The sequence below is a fragment of the Ptychodera flava genome, chromosome 12 (genome assembly GCF_041260155.1).
Source record: "Ptychodera flava strain L36383 chromosome 12, AS_Pfla_20210202, whole genome shotgun sequence".
Lineage (NCBI taxonomy): Eukaryota > Metazoa > Hemichordata > Enteropneusta > Ptychoderidae > Ptychodera > Ptychodera flava.
The window spans coordinates 43209056-43228549 of record NC_091939.1 but is presented as its reverse complement, the minus strand read 5'-3'; the positions used below and the strand labels follow the sequence as shown (position 1 = coordinate 43228549).

Below are 19494 nucleotides of genomic sequence, written 5' to 3'. Positions count from 1 at the left end.
ACCGAGCATTTGACGCACTACGTCATCTTGTACAATTCGCTTGACCATCTGTTTTGCAATAATCTTTTACCATACTGTATTTTAGCTTCCAGTTGCCATGGTAAAAAGCTGTAGAGGAAGCAGCTGTTCATTGTCTGTCATCTGTATGCATGCATGTATGTATGAACGGTATGCATGTACATGAATGTATGCATGTGTGTGTATATCTACATATCAGTGTGTATCTTTGCATATACACATGTATGTTTGAACTATGGTGTAGCTTACCCCTTGACTACCTATGGTGCCGGATATATCCGGCGCCATATTGAATTACTATATACCTTGAGTGCCGGATATATCCGGCACAGTTAAATAGGTGTATTAGCTTCGTTTTTGTCACTAAAAATCCCGTAATTTCGGCGTCTGCACGAGCGCGACTAAGATTGATGTATTCCGATCTGGCCTTAATGTGATTGCGCCCCCGTACGTCCGAGTATGGCCAAAATCCGGAAGCAAATATCGTGACCCATGACCTCGACCCTGAAAGGTCAGGCTGATCACAGAAGCGTCGCACTGATTGTTTACAGTTTTCAGAAGTACGGACGATCGCGAAGACGTTTATTGGTTTTTTTTAATGAAATGAAATGTTTATTTATGAAAACAAATGATTTTTATGTAAATATGTTCTATTAACAGCAATATTCGTGAATGAAACTAGAGTAAATACAATTTTTTACTATAAGTCAGTGAAATTTTATAGCAGCCATATTTCAATATGACTGGTCACATGACTGGTCATGTGTTTGGTCATGTGATATGTTGTTCCCTAAAATGTATTTTTAAATATTGTGAATTATTTTTAATAAATCATATCCATTTTAGATGCATGTTTCTGCAAGGAAGACATAAAGCAGGTGTTTACAAATATAAAATGTGTTGATTTTCAAATACAGAATCATATCAGATGCTGATGTTTGTGGTTCATTTACTCTGCCTTTTGTGAGAAAAATCTTAAATAGGTACATCTATAAATAAAGTAAAGGGTAGTTATTATTACATATATGTAAAGACAACGTCATGGAAATTGCAACTGTATTCAAATTTGCGTCATTTTATGGATTCAAAACACGTCCTGATGCTTCAAATATTCATATTCTTTGCCAACTCTGGTCACATGATGTGTCATGTGATCAGTCACGTGACCTGGAAATACAAAACTTATGTATGGAAAAGTGGGAAATTTCATGCTGATTCAGAAAATATATGGTTTATTGGTACTTACTTAATTTTTACTCTAAGCAGTGTTCATGCAATGACCACACCCAAGATTTTATCAATATTTACATAAGGGGCCTGGTATATAGGAATACATTGGCCTTGGTAGTCAAGGGGTTAATAGAACCTACTTATTGACCAATCTGTACACCTCTTTAGCAGAGTACGATATATGACCAGTGCAAAGTTAGTTAATGTCATATACTTGCATGTAGAAATTCAGGAAAACATTCTAAGATCATCAATTAGCAAAATTTTCAAAAAACATAGTTACAAGAAGCAATTCAGAAACTTTAAAATGTGTTGGAAGAAAGTGTACCATGCTAGATTTCAGGGTAAAGTGACAAACTTGATTCTGTAAATGAAAGCTATGAAAAATGCTGATTCAGCAGTTTCCCAAGGCTCTTGATAAATCTAGGATATGCATTTTCATATTTTTATATTCAAACTGAAATGAAATGATGTTTCATCATTAATCAGCTCTATACTGTATCTTTTTGACAATGGTAATGTGAAAAGCATAAAATCCAAGGGTAATCTATATTTCTATAAAATGGATTTCAAAAAGTGAAAATAATTTTCACATGTACAGTTACATTTTATCTACTCACTGTTCCCCAAAACAAAAGAAAATTATTATTATGATTTTGTTTTACTTTGTGTGGCCAGTCTCCCTACATTGATAATGTCAAAATTAGGCCTACCTGTAAGTATGCCAGGTATTAACCCATTGTATAAGGAACAATTACCGAAAAAATGGATCAGAAATATTCTTTGTATTGCTGAAATAGTGAAAGGGCAAAAAAATTGAGGTCATCTGTATCACCATAGCTTTTCCTTGTGCTAGGCGATGGCAAGGAATCACATTGAAGATGTTAATTCTTTTCTCTCTGCCCCCTTGATCTTACAAGGCATTGTGGAATGTTCTTTTGTGTTTGCAAATAAACATTTAGACATTGATTAGGGATATTTTGAATAAAAAATGATATATTTGAGGTTGGCAATATAGAATGCTTCAAGGTAGAATCAACCTTGGGGACAAATATTTGGACTGAAATTATGTACTTATTGTTTCACAAGCTGAACACTTGCATTTCAATAATCTCTAGAGAGTAGAACATATAGATGTGTTATTCAGAGGAATATTTTAAATTTAAAACTACTCAGAGGTCCGTAATATAGAATGCTTTTTTAGGTTGAGTGTGCCTTGGGGACAATTATTCAGACTCAAATTGTATACTTCTTGTGTTCTCAAGCTGAATACTGAGCATTTCAATAAACTCTGGAGAGTAGAACAAGAAATAGTAGTTGAAAAGCTAGTTATTTTAATACCAAAAACAATCAACAATAGTTACAGCTATTGTGAACACTATATTTTTCAAATATTTTGTTTAAATGAATTTATTGTTGAAAGTTTACTTTGACTCTCAGACTGGCCAAAAGAAAATTGTTTCGTGGTAACCTTTGTGAAAAAACATTGCTGTCTGGATGAATGAAAAGAAATCTGTTGCCATACCCTTTTCCTCCGGCCCCCCCTCCCCGAAATCAAATGGCCCATCCCTAACAAGACAGAACATACTGGCCTGTCGCCTCCAGAGGGCGTCGTTTATATGACCCTTCATGACCCTTCATTCAATGCAGCAGAAAAGCTTCGAAGGAGACGATCGCGGAAATGATCACAATTTTTTAAATGGGATATTTCCTCCCAATTTAAATGTCTTGCTAGGAACTTACAGCTTTTACCCTATTTCTGCTAGGATTATGAACTAAACAACAGTGTGGAAGGTGCCTAGTCCTCCCTCCTTGTGACTGGGATGCCAGCTTTCCAATGCACCACCATCATACTGGTAGATGGTTCGCTTCTGTTCGTGTTACCACGCTGACTCAAAATAAATCAAAGGTGAGTTGTCGTTTAACATTATGAGTGGGGACGGTGTGGAAAGGGTACATGTATGCACAGGCACGCGACACGTCGCTTCGCGATCGGTAGTGATTTGCGGTTCTCTGTTGACTCTTGTTTATTATTGCCGATCGCGAAGCGTTGCCTGCCTGTGCATGAATGCATGAACTCGTCTCGATCAGTTTGTGAAGAACCAAACAGACGAATGGGGTAGCTGTCATACTATGATAGTCCAGATTCCACAGATCTGGGATTAACCATAGTTGCATGATTTTGGAATTTCTCAAGCTCAATATGTCCTTTTATGAGCAAACCTGGGAATGCAGTTATTTCAGGATCATGCTGTTCTTTATTAAACCTATACACTGTTTGCTTTCAATAGTTGCAGCTTGCTGTTACGATGGTTTTTAGTTTTAGACTTAAGTGAATATAGTTATGGAAAGGTCCCTAATTTTTCATCGTTGTCCTTGACTGGAATACTGTTGTTGGTGTGACTGGGATTTACAACCAATAACAGTTTGACTAGTAATCATATGACAATTTAATTTAGAATGATGACCCATTTAACCATATCATCGACATTGGGTTTTACGTTTCACTCTCACAGGTAAAAGACCAGTTAAGATTTATGACCTGACGCTAACATTTGCTGTACCGGAAATTCCCTTTGGAACACTTCATGAAAACATTCAGAAGTGGGTTTCATTTATGCATGCATACTAAAATTTAGCCATAGCAGCTGTAACATTTGGCATTTTTTTGCCCTATTATCATGACTGAAACGAAGCCATATCCTACTGAACCCCCACAATGGCGCGTAATGCATGCCAAAATTAAAATCCGCTTTCTTACACCACTGGCCGAATTTTTCCACTGGTCATTCACATTCTGATTGGCGATTTCCGAACCCACTCACTGATTTCTTCAAGTGGTTAGCGATTTATGAACCCACTGACCGAATTCTTCATGTGGTCAGCGATTTCTGAACCCACTCACTGACATTCAAGTGGTTAGCGATTTCTGAACCCACTCACTGAATCCTTCAACTAGTTAGCGATTTATGAACCCACTGACCGAATTCTTCATGTGGTCAGCGATTTCTGAACCACTCACTGACATTCAAGTGGTTAGCGATTTCTGAACCCACTCACTGAATCCTTCAACTAGTTAGCGATTTCTGAACCCTCTGACCGAATTCTTCAGGTGGTTAGCGATTTCTGGACCAACTTACTGAATTCTTCAAGTACTGAACTCCCTAAGCTGAGCTTCTTTAGTTTCTACTTATGACACGAAACAAGACCCCTACGTCACACAGCGTCATGCCTACGTCAAATGTCGTCACAAAAATTGTGGTATCAATTTTTACTAGCACGCTAAGCAGGCATGCTGAGGGCCGAAATTAGCTTTGACCTATGAGTTTTACGTCGGCAACAAGTGTGTACCTCACACACTCCAAACAGTGGTGGCGCTCACTGTCCATTTTGCCCATTTTCATAGCTATTTGAATGCGAGGTGTGGACGCTCGCATTGAACTTGCGTGTGTGATCACGATCCTTGTATTATGTATAGCTGTTTTTACGTGATGTCTAATTCCAATGCCCAAGTGCCCGCCAACAACGGCGTCGCCCGGCTGCGAAGGGCTCGAAGGCTTCTGGAAATAGCGCAACAGCTAATGGAAACAAGCGAACCCGCTGTACCCGTACCCGTTCAAAATCCTGCAAGTTCGAGTTCAATGCCTAGCACAAGTCGTGAGAGTCCCACTACTACTAGCACTCAGGCTGCAGCGAGGGTTACGAACCACTCTGCCCCCAGTAACCAGGAACTGAGAACATTGTTTTCTTTCAGTAGTACAAGACGTGAACAATCAAGACCAACATGGCCTAAAATAAGCGCCGTAAGATAGTGCAGTCTGGAGCACAGCAAAAGCAAAACCCATGGTCCCCAGCACCAGGTTGTACCTGGACCCACAGGTTTTGTTGTCTGAGCGATTGTGATGCCATAAATGTACCGTCAGTTATAGAAAGGGACGAACTGCAGCGAAGGGTTCGGGGACGAAAAAGGTGAAGTTTGACAGAGACGGCAACTATGAACACCTAAAAGAAACGTTGTGCTTGAGTTTCCCAAAGCTAAAGGACGGTGGAGGCTTTCTTTTATTTCGTGCTTCCGCTGAAAACAGTAAAACTTTGACACAGTTGACCATGCCGAGTAGTGGATATTCTGTCCCCTATCTGAGGGATGAATCAAACTTGCGACAAGCACTTGCATATATCCGACCTCTGCAGAAGAACCTTGATAAAGACACAGGTCCAATGAAGGTAAATATTATTATTGTGATTTAATTAGTAATAGTAGTAAGTACAGCGGTAGTATACTGAAAAATGAAAAAAAATACTAGTTCATCTTAACAATAACTTATAAAACCGCATCTTAGCGGGACTGTGTTATTGACTAGCAAGGGGAGAACCATTTGATTTCTGGTGGGTATGGAGGATTCTGATAAAAAAAATTGTCACCAGGGGAGATAGAAGAAAAAAAATGATCCTGTCATGGCCTGAGAAAAAAAAATAATTATCATAACAGACAGAAATGAAAAAAAATTGTCACAATGCACCAGAAATTGGCAAACTTTGGGAACCTTATTCTCATGTATTCTTTTCCAGTGCGCCGTCATCGTTGGCGCAAATGTTTTTACCACAAGCAATTCTTATGGTTTTTTTCCCAGCACTTATGATATAAGCATGCACTACATAGGTCTACTTTACACCTCAGTACACTTAATGTTTTCCTTCCCTTTTCTGACCCAAGAAATAATATTTAAGGATTTCTGTTGCAATATCTCAATGGCATAGGTACTATCTAAAGGGGACTATTTGACTTCTGTAATTGTGAAAATTTAAAACATAAGACAGGAGTCAATAAACTAGTGTTAAAGCCAATGTATTATTCAGTAAATATAAATATGTTAGAAAGATGTACAAGCTCACAATAAAAATTGAGGAACAACAAATATAATGAAATACAATGTGTGAGCCTTGTTTTATCTGACAACAAAAGATAACATCTTCCCTGAGAACTTACATCGATGCTTGGTCATTTTAATTACAATATGACTCCACAAACGGATCGCTCACTATAGAGTCCGTAGTGGCGAACTCTCTCAGTAAATCTGGCGTCTCCTCTTTAAGGATGAAGATGACTTAATTATCACACAACCAAGCAAGGGGATACAAAATAAGAGAGCGACTGATGAAGGAACCCCATTTTTGGTTCCGAAACACCGTTAAGACGAATCAATCAATCAACAAACCGGTTTACCGGGGACTTAGATCACATGACCAGGGTCAAAGCACTACCGATTCATTGGTGTCTCGGCATGTATTCGGAGGAATATGAGGGGGGGGGGTTCACTAAAAAATTGAAAACTCCAGGGGGGGGGGTGTCATTACTCAAAATGTGGAGAGGAAGAAGGGGGGTGGGGTTACTCAATTTTTTTGTGTGAAATAAATTGAAACACGTCTCAGATTGCACCATTGCACACATCCATTTCTCGAAATTTTCAATGCAAGAGGGGGGTGGCACCCTCCTCTTGTGCTCTCCCCCTTGGGTCTTCTAACAGTTTTACTGGTAAAAGACAAATTGAAAATTCCTCTCAGATTGCACTACACTGCACTGTGGCGCACATCAATTTCTCAAAATTTCCAAAACGAGAGGGGGAATCCCCCTCTCATGCTCTCCTCCTTGGGGTATTCTAACAGTTTCACTTAGTAAACAAATTAAAAAACACCTCTCAGATTGCACCAGACTGCACCATTGCACACATCAATATCTTAAAATTTTCCATGCAAGATAGGGGAAAGCCTTTGTGACACTTTCCCCCTAAGCTTCTCGCATGTTCTCCCCCTGTACTTTCAAATTCTTCCCGGTCAAATATCCCAGTGAAAACCCTGTCATAAAAACCAAAGTCATCATGGTTAGCGAGTGGGGGGGGGGGGGGGGGGGGAGTCACTTGAAATTTGGAGTTTCAGGCCATAAATAATGACGAACTCCCTTATATACAATGCATTACAAACTTGATGACCAATAATAAAATTTCATCATTTGCTCCATTTGAAAAAAAAAAATTGATGCAGGTCTGACAGTAGAAAAAAAAATTGCTGTCACTCAGACAGGAAAAAAAATCTGCTCCCATACCCACTTCCTCCATACCCCTCCCCCCTGGAAATCAAACGGTTCTCCCTTAATGACTTGTTTTTTTCATGTTTTGGTCTGAAAGCTTATTTTCTGAAACTGCTTGTCCAATTTCTGTGTAGGTTATGAGGAAACCATTCAAATATAAGCATTTATAGGAAATTGGCCAAATAAATATGTGTAAAACCTGTCAAATTGCTTTGAATGAAATATATCGGTTTACCTGTACTATTTAGAGGGGCTAGGGTCTAATTCTACACTTGAAAAGTGGTATCTTCCATTTGATGTGAGTGTATACCATATGTCACAGAGAGGGCTCATGGAGTCAGTCAGCACCAGTTGTGTTATGTACGTTTTTGGCGCATAAGGCACCTTGGTAGAGATTGAATGCGCAATACAAATACATTGAGATCAAGCAATTGATTCATACATGTTTGTATGTACCAATTTTGATCGAATCAGAGCACAATGATCTTGATGGTATTTAATTCATTGTTTATAATTACTATACAGTCTGTGGTCTTGACTTAATTCAATACACAGGATTCTGAGACAGTTGTCAAAGTACCATGTGTTTATTGTGCACAAGAAGTGGCTGTTACAGAAGTGACAAATCATCACAAATCATGTGTTGAGAAATCTGAAGATAAAAATGATCATTCCTCTAGTGAAGATGACCTGTCAGATGAATTAGACACCAACAGCATCCTCCCTGACTTAAAGGTACAGTAGAGCCTCCAGTTGTATGTGTATTTTTGCCCCAAAGATGTTGTTAGTCAATTTTTCCATATACCGGTATTTCTCTGTGTCTATGTATCTGTCTCTCTGTCAGTCTGTGTGTCTGTCTCTCTGTATCTGTCAGTCTTTGTGTGTGTGTGTAAACAAAGGTTCAAAAACTGCTGGATGGATTGCATTGGTATTCAGTTGTGATATTACCTATAGTGTCTATTTTGTCATTTCTTCACATGATGATTGGATCAGAGGTACAAGATCGAGTAAAAAAACATTTTTTTTTGTTCAAAAATCGATATTATGAAGTTTTGTGCCATTTAAACATTCAGATAAACTGTCTGGCCTGATAAAAATCTATGCAAGTAAGAACTTGGTTCACAGAAGCAAAGCATGACCTTAAACCAGTAACAATTTTAATTACTCTAAAGTCTAAATTTACATGAATTCTCATGCCACTAGTACCACAACAAAGTAAAATTACTTTTCCAGTTTCAGTGACAAGCCAGCTATATTATAAAAATCTTACTTCATAACATTTCATAACTTCAAAACATGAACTTTCTAACAGTGCAATAATTGTTTTAATTTTCTGATGCTTGTTAGCTTGATGGGAAAGTGAATAACCTTTTGGACATCCTCGGAGAATCTATTCCCCGAGGAGACATCTTAAAGGCATTAAAAGAGTGTAATGGTGATGCTGACAAGGCATTCTTTGAGTTAACCGGTGAAAAAGGTATGTAAATAGTACATGCATATGCATATAATAGTTGTGTGTTCTACATCTCTATATATCATAAATTGTGCGTGTATATAGAGTATATCCAATTTGAGTACTGAAGTATAATTACTCTGAAAGGCGAAGACTGGTCCAGAAAATACATATGTTGTCATAAACCTCACTCTTTGTTGTGCCCTTTCTTTTTTTTGTACCACTCTCATTGCGCACGGTCAGCGAGAAATCCATCATTGAAAGTTGTACAGATTTGTTTGTTTTAGCCATGGGCCCCCATTGTCTTAGGGGTAATAATGCACAGCTGAACATGTATTAAATTGCATTATGTCACTAAGTACATGGCTGTTGCATCCCAAGATTCTTCATCCATGGCCAGAAGTCGGGATTTTTTCATTTTAGACATTTTTACATTTTAGTAGTGCATGTTTGACATGTTAGGTTGGAACTAACGTGCCTAAAATGCCAACGTGCAAACCTATCGTGTATCGTGCACACCTAACGTTAAAGAACCTATGTCTAACATGTATAGCATTTTAGGGCGTACAAATAAGTCCTATTTTGTCATGCCAATAGTGCAAACCTATCATGTATCGTGCACGCCCAACATGTATGCACCTATCGTGTCTAAAGTGTCTAACGTGTATATCATGACTGTACGATTGACATATGGTACCATTCGACTTATCTGGACATACACGGTCGACATTTTAGACACGTTAGGTCCGTACACGTTGGGTCAGCACGTTACACGATAAGTTTGCACGATTGGCATGATAAATTTTGACTGGTGGACAACCTAAAATGACATACACGTTAGACATTTTAGACACGTTAGCTCCGTAAATCTTAGGTCGGCACCTTATACGATATGTCTCAAGATTCAGGTGATGGCCTAAAAACATGGTAAGGTCTAACTCTATCATGCCAATCGTGCAAACCTATCTTGTATCGTGCAAACCTAACGTGTACGGACCTAACGTGTCTAAAATGTCTAACGTGCATGTCATTTTAGGTTCTCAACATGGGTCAAAATCTATCATGCCAATCGTGCAAACCTATCGTGTAACGTGCCGACAAAACGTGTACGGACCTAACGTGTCTAAAATGTCTAACGTGTATGTCATTTTAGGTTCTCCACATGACTCCAATTTAATCATGCCAATCATGCAAACCTATCATATTTCTATCATGCCACTCATGCAAACCTATCGTGTATCGTGCGGACCTAACGTGTCTCAAATGTCTAACGTGCAGACTTTTACAGTGTTTAGTCATGCACGTTTGTCCTACACGTTTGGTTTCTATAATGTACAATGGCATACAAATGCCCATAGCACGATAGCTTCAACAATGTGAAACGTGCATTTTTACCAACTACTGGCCATAGCTCAGATTCTTTGGACACAAACTAAAAATGCTATACTGTGAATATACACATAATACATGATTAACACAAGAGACTACCAGTACAGAGTTGTTCAAATGTTCATGCATATATAATGATCATCTATGAATAATTACTCATGAGGAAATGGGGGCCCATGGCTAAAACAAAAAAATCTGTACAACTTTCAATGCTCGATGTCTTGCTAACTCCGCACAATGTGAGTGATATAAAACCAAGAAAGGGCACAACAAAGAGTGAAGTTTATGGAAATCTATGTATTTTCTGAACGGTGTTCCCCTTTTAAGTTCAGTGAACCAGCATTAACATACATCTTTTGTAATTTCAGATCATGATGATAATGACCCAGTCATTGTTGATGATTCTCTGCCAAGTACCAGTGCAACATCTATTGTAGACAATGATCCCTCCATGAATGGTAGGTTTGCATTTTGTCTTGTTACATACTTTTAGCTACTCTGTCAGTGACATAAAACTTGCCAAATAGGTGGGTGTCCATCATCTGCTTCCAATGATTGTTCGGTATTTTTTTGCCTTATGGACACTGTAGCCCAGAGATAGGTGACCTTTGTGTGCCCATATCTGTGTGAGTGACTGTTTTTCCTCCTGTCCATCTGTTGAGAGATTTTGTTCAATTTTAAGTGGGCCAGAGTCCGGCAAAGGAACTTAATATGGATGGGGTTCTGTCCATGGATGCATCTGTCTGTAGTCATTTCTCAGGGATGCCTGGAGTGATTTTTCCCAAACTTGGCACAAGTATGGACAACAATGGCATGCCTATGCATGGCATTAATTTTGTGATATAATCCAATATATGGCCAGGCAGCCATCGTTTGTTAATTTCCCATGTCCAATGCCATGATGACATTCAATGACATCCATACAGGAACACAGTGTGTCATGATTGCATTTTATCCATGGCTTTGTAATTCTATTCTTAGGTGCTCAGCGCTAAGGAAGAAGAATTAGAGGATCTTGGGAAATCCATGATTGATGTATTGGCTTTTTCAGGAGCCTCACATTATGATGTAAACATCAACAACAGGGGAATTCTGGTATATGAAGTTATGCTACATCATGTGTTGCTGAGTAGGAAGATACAGTTGGATCAGCTGCGACGAGGTTTAAACTCAATGGGCCTGTTGAAAGCAGTTCAGAATGATGACAAGCTAGCCACCGTTCTCTTTCCTGATGAGGGCCAGATTTGTTTTGATCTTTTGAAGCCAAAAGTGATGCTGAAGGAAGATGAAAGTATGGAAACTGAAGCCAAGAAGAGAGCTTTTGACTTCTTCCTCACCTACCTTGAAGAAAAGTGTAACACACAAGGTATATGCATGCATAATATTTGTTGAACTTTGTATCATGTTTGTGATCACAGAGTGACATGAAATTTTATTGTGAAATAGATTTATAATTGTTATAGGCAGTACACGGAATCTATATATTATATACAGCATTTGTAGTGAACATAGAATATTAAACAATAAATGCTAGTAGAAAAACAGGTTGGTAATTTAATTCCTAATATCATGAGAGAAAAATAGAAAATACAACAAAGAATTTTTGGTGCCCCCCCCCCTAAAACTTGGAGACATTATCTGGCTCATCCTAAGATTTCTTGATTTTTTTTTATTGTACCCCCCAAAAAAACCACACCGAAGAAACACAACTACAGTAACATATATGCCAGCAGTTGCTGTAAATGTAGTCAACATATTGATATCCTTCCTATATTTGTGTTCATATTTCTATTGTTTATATGCAAAATATATTTCTTGAATACATTTCACAGCAAGAGATATTGGTATTAAAACTAACAAGCTGAGGGCAGTACATTAACATGTATTACTGCAAAAGGGCCAGATCATGTTTGTATGAATTGTTAGTATACATTACGATTTTTAAATGTAAAAGTTCAATTTTCAACTCTCATTTCATTACTTTTAAGGTGGTGAAACAACCATTTATGATGTTCTGCAGTTTGTAACCGGCTACAGAGATGTACCACACAAAATCTCAATAAAGTTCAGTCCAACAGAAGCACAAAAATTGCCTGATCCTGGAACTTGCACTGAAGAACTCATTCTACCAATTGGCCATGGGAACTACTCTGAATTTATGAAGAGTTTTGATGTTACCATTTCTTGTCAAGGAACAGGTTTTGGAAGATACTAGTTAGTCACCTCCAGAGGAATAGATTCCTGTCTGCCCACCTCCAGAGGAATAGATTCCTGTCTGCCCGTGTATGCATGCATGTATCTGTCCACAGTAACTTTATCAATCCAATCCATCTGGAGCCATTTGTCAGACATCGCTGAACCAATTTCTTTCATGCCATGGCATACACATGCATGTCAGTGTTTTCATGTCTAAAGCCTTTATACTAATTCCCCTGTTGAGATCTCAATGTTGGTCTAAGGACAGTGTTTTGTTGTAGACATATACACGTAAATTTATGTCATGATAGCATAAAAAGTTGCTGTTTCGTGACAGCTTTCTTAGGATTTCTTGTTAGGTAACAATTAATATTTGGATATGACTAATATTTGGACATGATTTTTCTTTAATTCAAAGCAAATTTGTACCATGATCTATCTTTCCATTCAACCCATGTCTTTTTACAAATTAAAATGATTGACAGCCATATGGGTACATACATTACATTGTATATGCATAGTTGCAGGCTGATAAAAAGTTGGAAGGGAGAAAACATCAACTCATACCATCCAGAAAGTAAGGACATTAGGTCCCACACACAGATCATGGAAAAAGTAGATTCAATGTCTTTTGATTGACCTAGTCTAGATAGTGTTGAGTAAAAAGTCATTTAATTAAAGTAGTGAGAATTCATTGTCTGTAGCGTTTAAATCACATTAAAGCATTCACAACTTATACATGTGATTATCAGTGAAAAACTTGGATTAGTATGGCTGCATACAACAGACTAGCTAAGTTTCAATGACAATTTCACTGACTGACAGCCAACTTGATACTGATATTGTCTATAATTAAGTGTGCTTGAAAACTTTCAATCTCTATCACAAGTCTTGAAAGAGTCATTCATAATTTATGGTATTTTTGAACACAGTTGTGCATTCAGGCTATCCTACAGCTGTACAAAAATGACTTGGTAACTGTCATTTATTGTTTGCATGTGAGCTCTGTATCACACTGAGAATGCAGTTAAATTTAAATAAAAATTTGACTAGTAGAGTCAGTGTTTTGTGATTTTTAGCAAACATGAAGGGTATAAAACAAGTACATGTAAAGACTGAGTGCATATACATTTCAAAATCATATTGTTGAATGTACAGTTTTTATCATATTTTAGCAAGTGCTTCTGATTACAAGTATTTCGGATTACTGTTGTTGAAATGTTTACATCCCACTATAAGTATTTTGTACTTTTCTGCTTGCTTGATCTTTTTAGACTACTTAAAGCTTTGGATTGCTTCCAGGTATATGCCAGTAGTACAACATGCTTAACTGTCATCTTTCAGCTGTCATCACCTACATATATATGACCAGTTTGTTCATACACATTCATGTTGAAATTTATACACATATCATTTGCAGTCTGAGAGAGCAATTTCCACAGACATAATGTAAAAAAAACAAACAAGAAATAAAGGTGTCATAAGTTGATGACCAGCATCTGTTCCATGTTTAGTTAAAAGTAATTGTATTGAATTTTTATACTTCCATGTTACTGTTGAATCTTAAAAAAGAATTACCTTCTAAAAATTATTGCTAAGGAAAGGCATAGTGTTTCTGGCCAGCACTTAACATCATTTTTGAAGATGATATTTTAATGTAGGGATTACCAGTACTAACTAGACCCATGAAAAAAGTATTAATTTCGCACAGATGACTTTGACGGATGTTATGTAAACATAGCCATTATAAAAACTATACGGTATTTGCTTTTATTTGCTTCGGTGGCAAGAATTCACAAGAGTACAAAGGCACAACCAAAGGATTCAATACATGCCACAGCTGTTACTACTGGCAATTGTTCAAATGTGCCATATACTCCTGCAAATGCAAAATCATGCTATCTCAGTGTTACTTTTCTGCTCCTGGTATTTTGAAAAAGTTCAAAATTTCTCCATCTTCACTTGAATTTTCATTGAATTATACAAGTCATTCAGGAGAACATGGTTAGGTATGCTTTTCATACAGAGATTTGTCTCATTAATGTTGCCATAAAACCTTTCCAAAATGTAACTATATATACCTGAATTCAAAACCCGTTCATGTTAGCCTGCTAACAAATTTCAAAGTAGGAGCAAAGGACAGGTATCTGTAGCATGAATTTCTTAAATTCAGAAAATGTAGTGCTGATTGTACAAGTTGATGTGTTTTGAAATACAGCAGTTAACATTTGCATATGTGATGTCACTGACCAATGGCAGGAACGATATGCATTTTTTCAGAGATTTATAGTCCTTTTTTTCTAAATGTGATAAAAGAGCATTGAAAGTTGTCATTTTCACTGATCAATTTTGAAAAATGGTTTATCCAACCATTGCTAAGCAATTTGAATCCTTTGGCATCACTGTGTAATTTAGTTTGCAATGTAGCACTACCTGTGTTTTTAAAATGGCATAAGAACGTAGAGCATGGTGCCTTTCAGCATTTCAATTATGTCAGTGTTTGCCTTTTGATATCTTATTTTCTAAAGAGGTGACAAGGAGTGAACAGAAATCTACCTAATTTTGATTAAGATTGAAACTTCAAAATAGTTCAATTCACAGTGTTGTTTCAATGTAACAGTCTCCACAAAGGTTATCCAAGTTTGTTTTCAGCTAATTTTCTTGCATGTATTTTTAATTTTATGTAATAGTTCATTTTGTTTATTTATTTTATTTATTCTTTAATTAGCATTTAATATATTGCTTTCTATCAAGAGTAGTCTTGATAGGTGGGAGGAGAGTTAAAATAGGCACACCACACCACACTTTATAGTGCTGTATATGTACATGTATTTTCTGCATTTATTTGATATGAACAATGTTTACAACTCTTTAAAGGTCATTTTCTGAACAACACGAGATCTGGCTTGCTTGGCTGTTTGAAGGAAGTAAAAGGCCACTGAACAATGACTGAATTGTAAGAACAGCGTAACCTTTCAAAATAGGTACATCTATGCCATTTTCATGATAAGCACACTACTGGCCACTAGTAGGAAAAATCTGTGCCTGTGATGATATTCTAATAGAGCTGGGCTGTTTAAAAAAAAATAATAGCAGTGTTAAACAGTGATAAAAGATTACTTCTCATCACAGCCAGCCAGCAATAAAGCAATCTTTGGCCATAAAGTGAATACGTATTGTTTTACTGGCATGCAGACTATTTTTACATGATCTGCTTTCAAAGAGTTTAATTGAAGAGTTATTTCAGAAAATGGTAGCATTGAAATGTTACCCTGTTTTCACATAAAAAAAGTTTACAGCTTGGTGTTTAACTTGTTAAAGGTTCTATGTTTACTAATAAAAGTTTAAACAAAAGCGTGGGTTTTTTTTGGTTTTTTTCTAAAAATTACTTTGTTGTGATTTACTTTTACATGTATAACAGTTACACATTACAGCTGCCGCTTTGTGATCACCATTTATCCAAATATAATGTGACCAAAACTTACCAAAAATGGAAAATAAATGTGTCTGGCATTTGTTTTCTGTAAAGTTCCATAGAAATTGGTCATGGCACAGGGTTCTCCCCTTTTTATAGCATTGAGTCTTATTAGCATAACATTCACACCATTTGGTATTTCAAAACTGCTGACTAAAGCCTTTCTTGACAAATATATTCAGGTTTAAAATTATTTTCAACGTATACATGTACCACTATATTTCCAGGTATATGAAATAGGTCATTGACATTGATAACACAGTCCCCACTTGTTAATGGATACTTTAATTACAAGTCCTCAGAGATAATAGAGTCCTGTTCATTAATTAGGCCTGTGATCAAAAATACTGCGATACAGATGGGGCTAAATGGCCAACAATGATCAAGTTCTATGGAGGTGAAAACATAAAACCAATGTAGGTCGCCATCCTAATTACAAAAGGTCATTAAATAAGTCAATTAGTAATTAATCGACAGGATGTTGCCAAACATTTTTGCATCTTATCTTAATTAACACTGACAGATTATCGCTGGTACCATATTTCATAAAGTTTGATGCAGTGCTTCTAGACATTCACCCTAAAAACAACAATTCAACAATCCATCACGTAAATGCAAATTGGCAATTAATTTAAACGATACTGCTCATTGGGATTTTCGGTGTGATACAATTACATCAAGATTGGTAGTACTGTAACTAGCAGAAATCTTGTTCTTTCATTAAAATCGGACTATAATCATGGAAATTAGAAGAAGAAATGTTTCCTAGATTTGATCGATTGATTTGATAAGAGAGCACCATAGCACTGCTTTAGAAATGGCCACAATTAACACCTATTATGAAGGAATTTCTACATAAAAATTAAAATATCTCTGCATTGACAGAAGCAAATGGCTTGAAATTTGGACAGATAGAGACTTTGATAAGTTCTTCTGTATGGTACCATTTTTTTTTCAAAATTCACCTGTTTCCATGGTAATGAGTTCTTGGCAATAAAAAACCCCAATAATTGCATGTTTGTCTATTCTTACATGTTGATAATACCAACTGAAACCTTTTAAAAATTTGTCATTGGTACACAGAACATATGCTATTGAGTTTGGGCTAATGAATAATAACCTCACATTGGTAAACCAAATGTGAGCTAAAAATTACGCTGCAGTAACCATGGCAACTGCTGAATTTCCAAATCAACAATATCATTAAAACAATTACGTGTTTTCTTTATTAGAATATCATTCAAAGTAGTGTTTGATATTTTAACTGTGGATTGGAATGCAAATTGCCCTGGATGAATGTCACGCAAAAAATATCCTGTTGCCATGGCAATGCCAGAATACATTCTTGTATTTTAAGTGTAACCGTCACTTTGATACATACAATAACATGCAGTTTTCCTTCAAAGTGCGTGTCAAGCCTGGATGATGGTTATTTTATTAAAGTAATTTTCATTGCCCATCACTCCATGAATATCTTGCATTTTATACACTACTCACATCTAATAAATTCTATGATTTCTGACAAACATGGAACAACTAATGACTTCACCCAGTTATTCCTTATAAGCATGACTTCCTTTGGAATTGCCAAACTTGTAATCTACGGTAAGTATTTTAGTTCTTGATTAGTCCTGAACAGGGACTGCCTGTATCTGTATGGCTGTCTGCATGCATGTGTTTGTCTCTGCGAGTTTTGTATGACCCCGGGTAAAATTTCTGCATTAACTTACATGTCTTTACAGGCAGAGCTGACCTAGCCAGAATACCTAGACAGTGCCAGAGGTTGCAGAAATTTCAGCTAGAGTCACACAAATGCAGAGATAACAGACGCACACAGACAGCCTGACAGAAACCTACAGACCCTGTTCAGGACTAATAATCAAATTATAATAATAATCCAATCATTTTCGTAAAAATTGGCAAGTCCCAAGAAAGTCATGCCTTAAAGGGTTATCCTTGTAGCCATCAGGTAAAATTGAAGGGACAATTCTGAGAACCATTTGTTTCATTTTTTGCCCACGTGTGAACACGTGGGCATATGTCGCAGCGATGTCTGTCTGTCTGTCTGTCTGTCTGTCTGTTGGTCCATTTTCTCAAAACGGCTGAACGTATTTCAGTCAAATTTGGTAGACATCTTCAGAATTCAAATGGCTAGAACTGAAAAGGTTTGGTGGGCGTGGCTTGGATATTAATGAAGTTATGAAAGTTTTAATTTTTCTGTTACGCCGCGTATGACAAGTGAAAACAATCGACTGTTTGAGGGCGCTGTGAAATGTGCTTGTCCAGGTTGGCTACAGCTGCAGCTGGATAGCTCTGGTTTCAACCACGGTCCCTCCGTGTTTCAACCTCGTATTGAACATTAAAAATATGATATTTTATTACTCATTCAACTCACTATTCAAGATAAAATATCGTTTAGCAAATTAGCTTTATCCTTGGTAATTGATTGTTTCCCTCGCTGCTCGATCGCCAGAAATGAGTACATACGTTCTTAGCCCTGCGTACGATGCTGTGTGTTCCGCTACAGCTAATAGCCCCGCTCACCACAGCCCTGCAAAGGCCCGTACGTAGAGTTGGTGACTTCAAATCCATTTTTGGACTTGACGTAAAAAGCCAAATTACTGCCGAAATTCAGCGTTCTTGGGCCCAAGTCATATCCCTGCCTACCTCAGCTACTCGATCGCTTCCAAAAATGCCAGTCTTTTATTCTTTTTTCGTAAATAACCGTCGATGTCGGCAACTCTCTCGCTAGCCCTGCGTACGTACGCAGTGTACGCTGTGCATTCCCTGTGTGCGTTCCTAACACACAGCGTACACTGCGTACGTACGCAGGGCTAGCGAGAGAGTTGCCGACATCGACGGTTATTTACGAAAAAAGAATAAAAGACTGGCATTTTTGGAAGCGATCGAGTAGCTGAGGTAGGCAGGGATACGACTTGGGCCCAAGAACGCTGAATTTCGGCAGTAATTTGGCTTTTTACGTCAAGTCCAAAAATGGATTTGAAGTCACCAACTCTACGTACGGGTCTTTGCAGGGCTGTGGTGAGCGGGGCTATTATTAGCTGTAGCGGAACACACAGCATCGTACGCAGGGCTAATACGTTCTCTACCTAGCCTCATGGCATGGAAGTGCTGATGAATAATATTCTTTGGGTCAAAGGTATTGAAGTGTCCAATCAGGTTCGTGCACAGAGTCCAAGGCCATGACCTACTTCATGTACTTCTGCACTGTTTTGATTTTGCTTCGCCAAGAAACGTATTCGTCATTGTCCATAGAAGTATGTTTGCTCTCCTTTGAGGTTGTTTGTGAAACAAATTCCGGGATAGGCCTTGGAATGCATACGATCGGCATCGCGGCAGTGCATGTAGCTAGCCCTACGAGTATGGCGAGAGTGTCCGGCTTTGGCTACGCCGCCTCCCACCTCCGGCAGGCGGCGTAGCCCCCGGCGTAGCCAAAGCCGGACACTGTCGCCATACTCGTAGGCTACGCATGTAGCGTACCATGCTTGTGTAACTGCCGAGCTCAACGTGCATTCACGGTTGATACTCGTGTACAATCATGATGTGTTCAATTCTGATGAAGATTCATAAGTCTTACTTTTGCAGTCTTTTTTCCGTACGATAATCCCGACAATACGTGTTACTGTT

The 19494-nt window shown here is 37.7% G+C and overlaps 1 protein-coding gene and 1 long non-coding RNA gene across 2 annotated transcripts in view; both read left to right on the top strand.

Moving 5' to 3' along the window:
- The first annotated feature begins 2905 nt into the window (after window positions 1-2905).
- LOC139145951 (uncharacterized) overlaps window positions 2906-19494 on the top strand; it is a 49437-nt gene continuing 32848 nt past the window's right edge. Inside the window, exons 1-2 of the long non-coding RNA XR_011555063.1 lie at window positions 2906-3157; window positions 3765-3852. This is a non-coding gene — a long non-coding RNA (uncharacterized lncRNA). The remainder of the gene's footprint in view (window positions 3158-3764; window positions 3853-19494) is intronic.
- LOC139145982 (G2/M phase-specific E3 ubiquitin-protein ligase-like) lies at window positions 5356-12560 on the top strand. Its single transcript, XM_070717430.1, has 6 exons — window positions 5356-5472; window positions 7889-8068; window positions 8681-8810; window positions 10544-10608; window positions 11157-11541; window positions 12164-12560. Exons 1-6 carry the CDS (start codon window positions 5356-5358, stop codon window positions 12388-12390), a joined length of 1104 nt encoding a protein of 367 aa, XP_070573531.1. The 3' UTR covers window positions 12391-12560.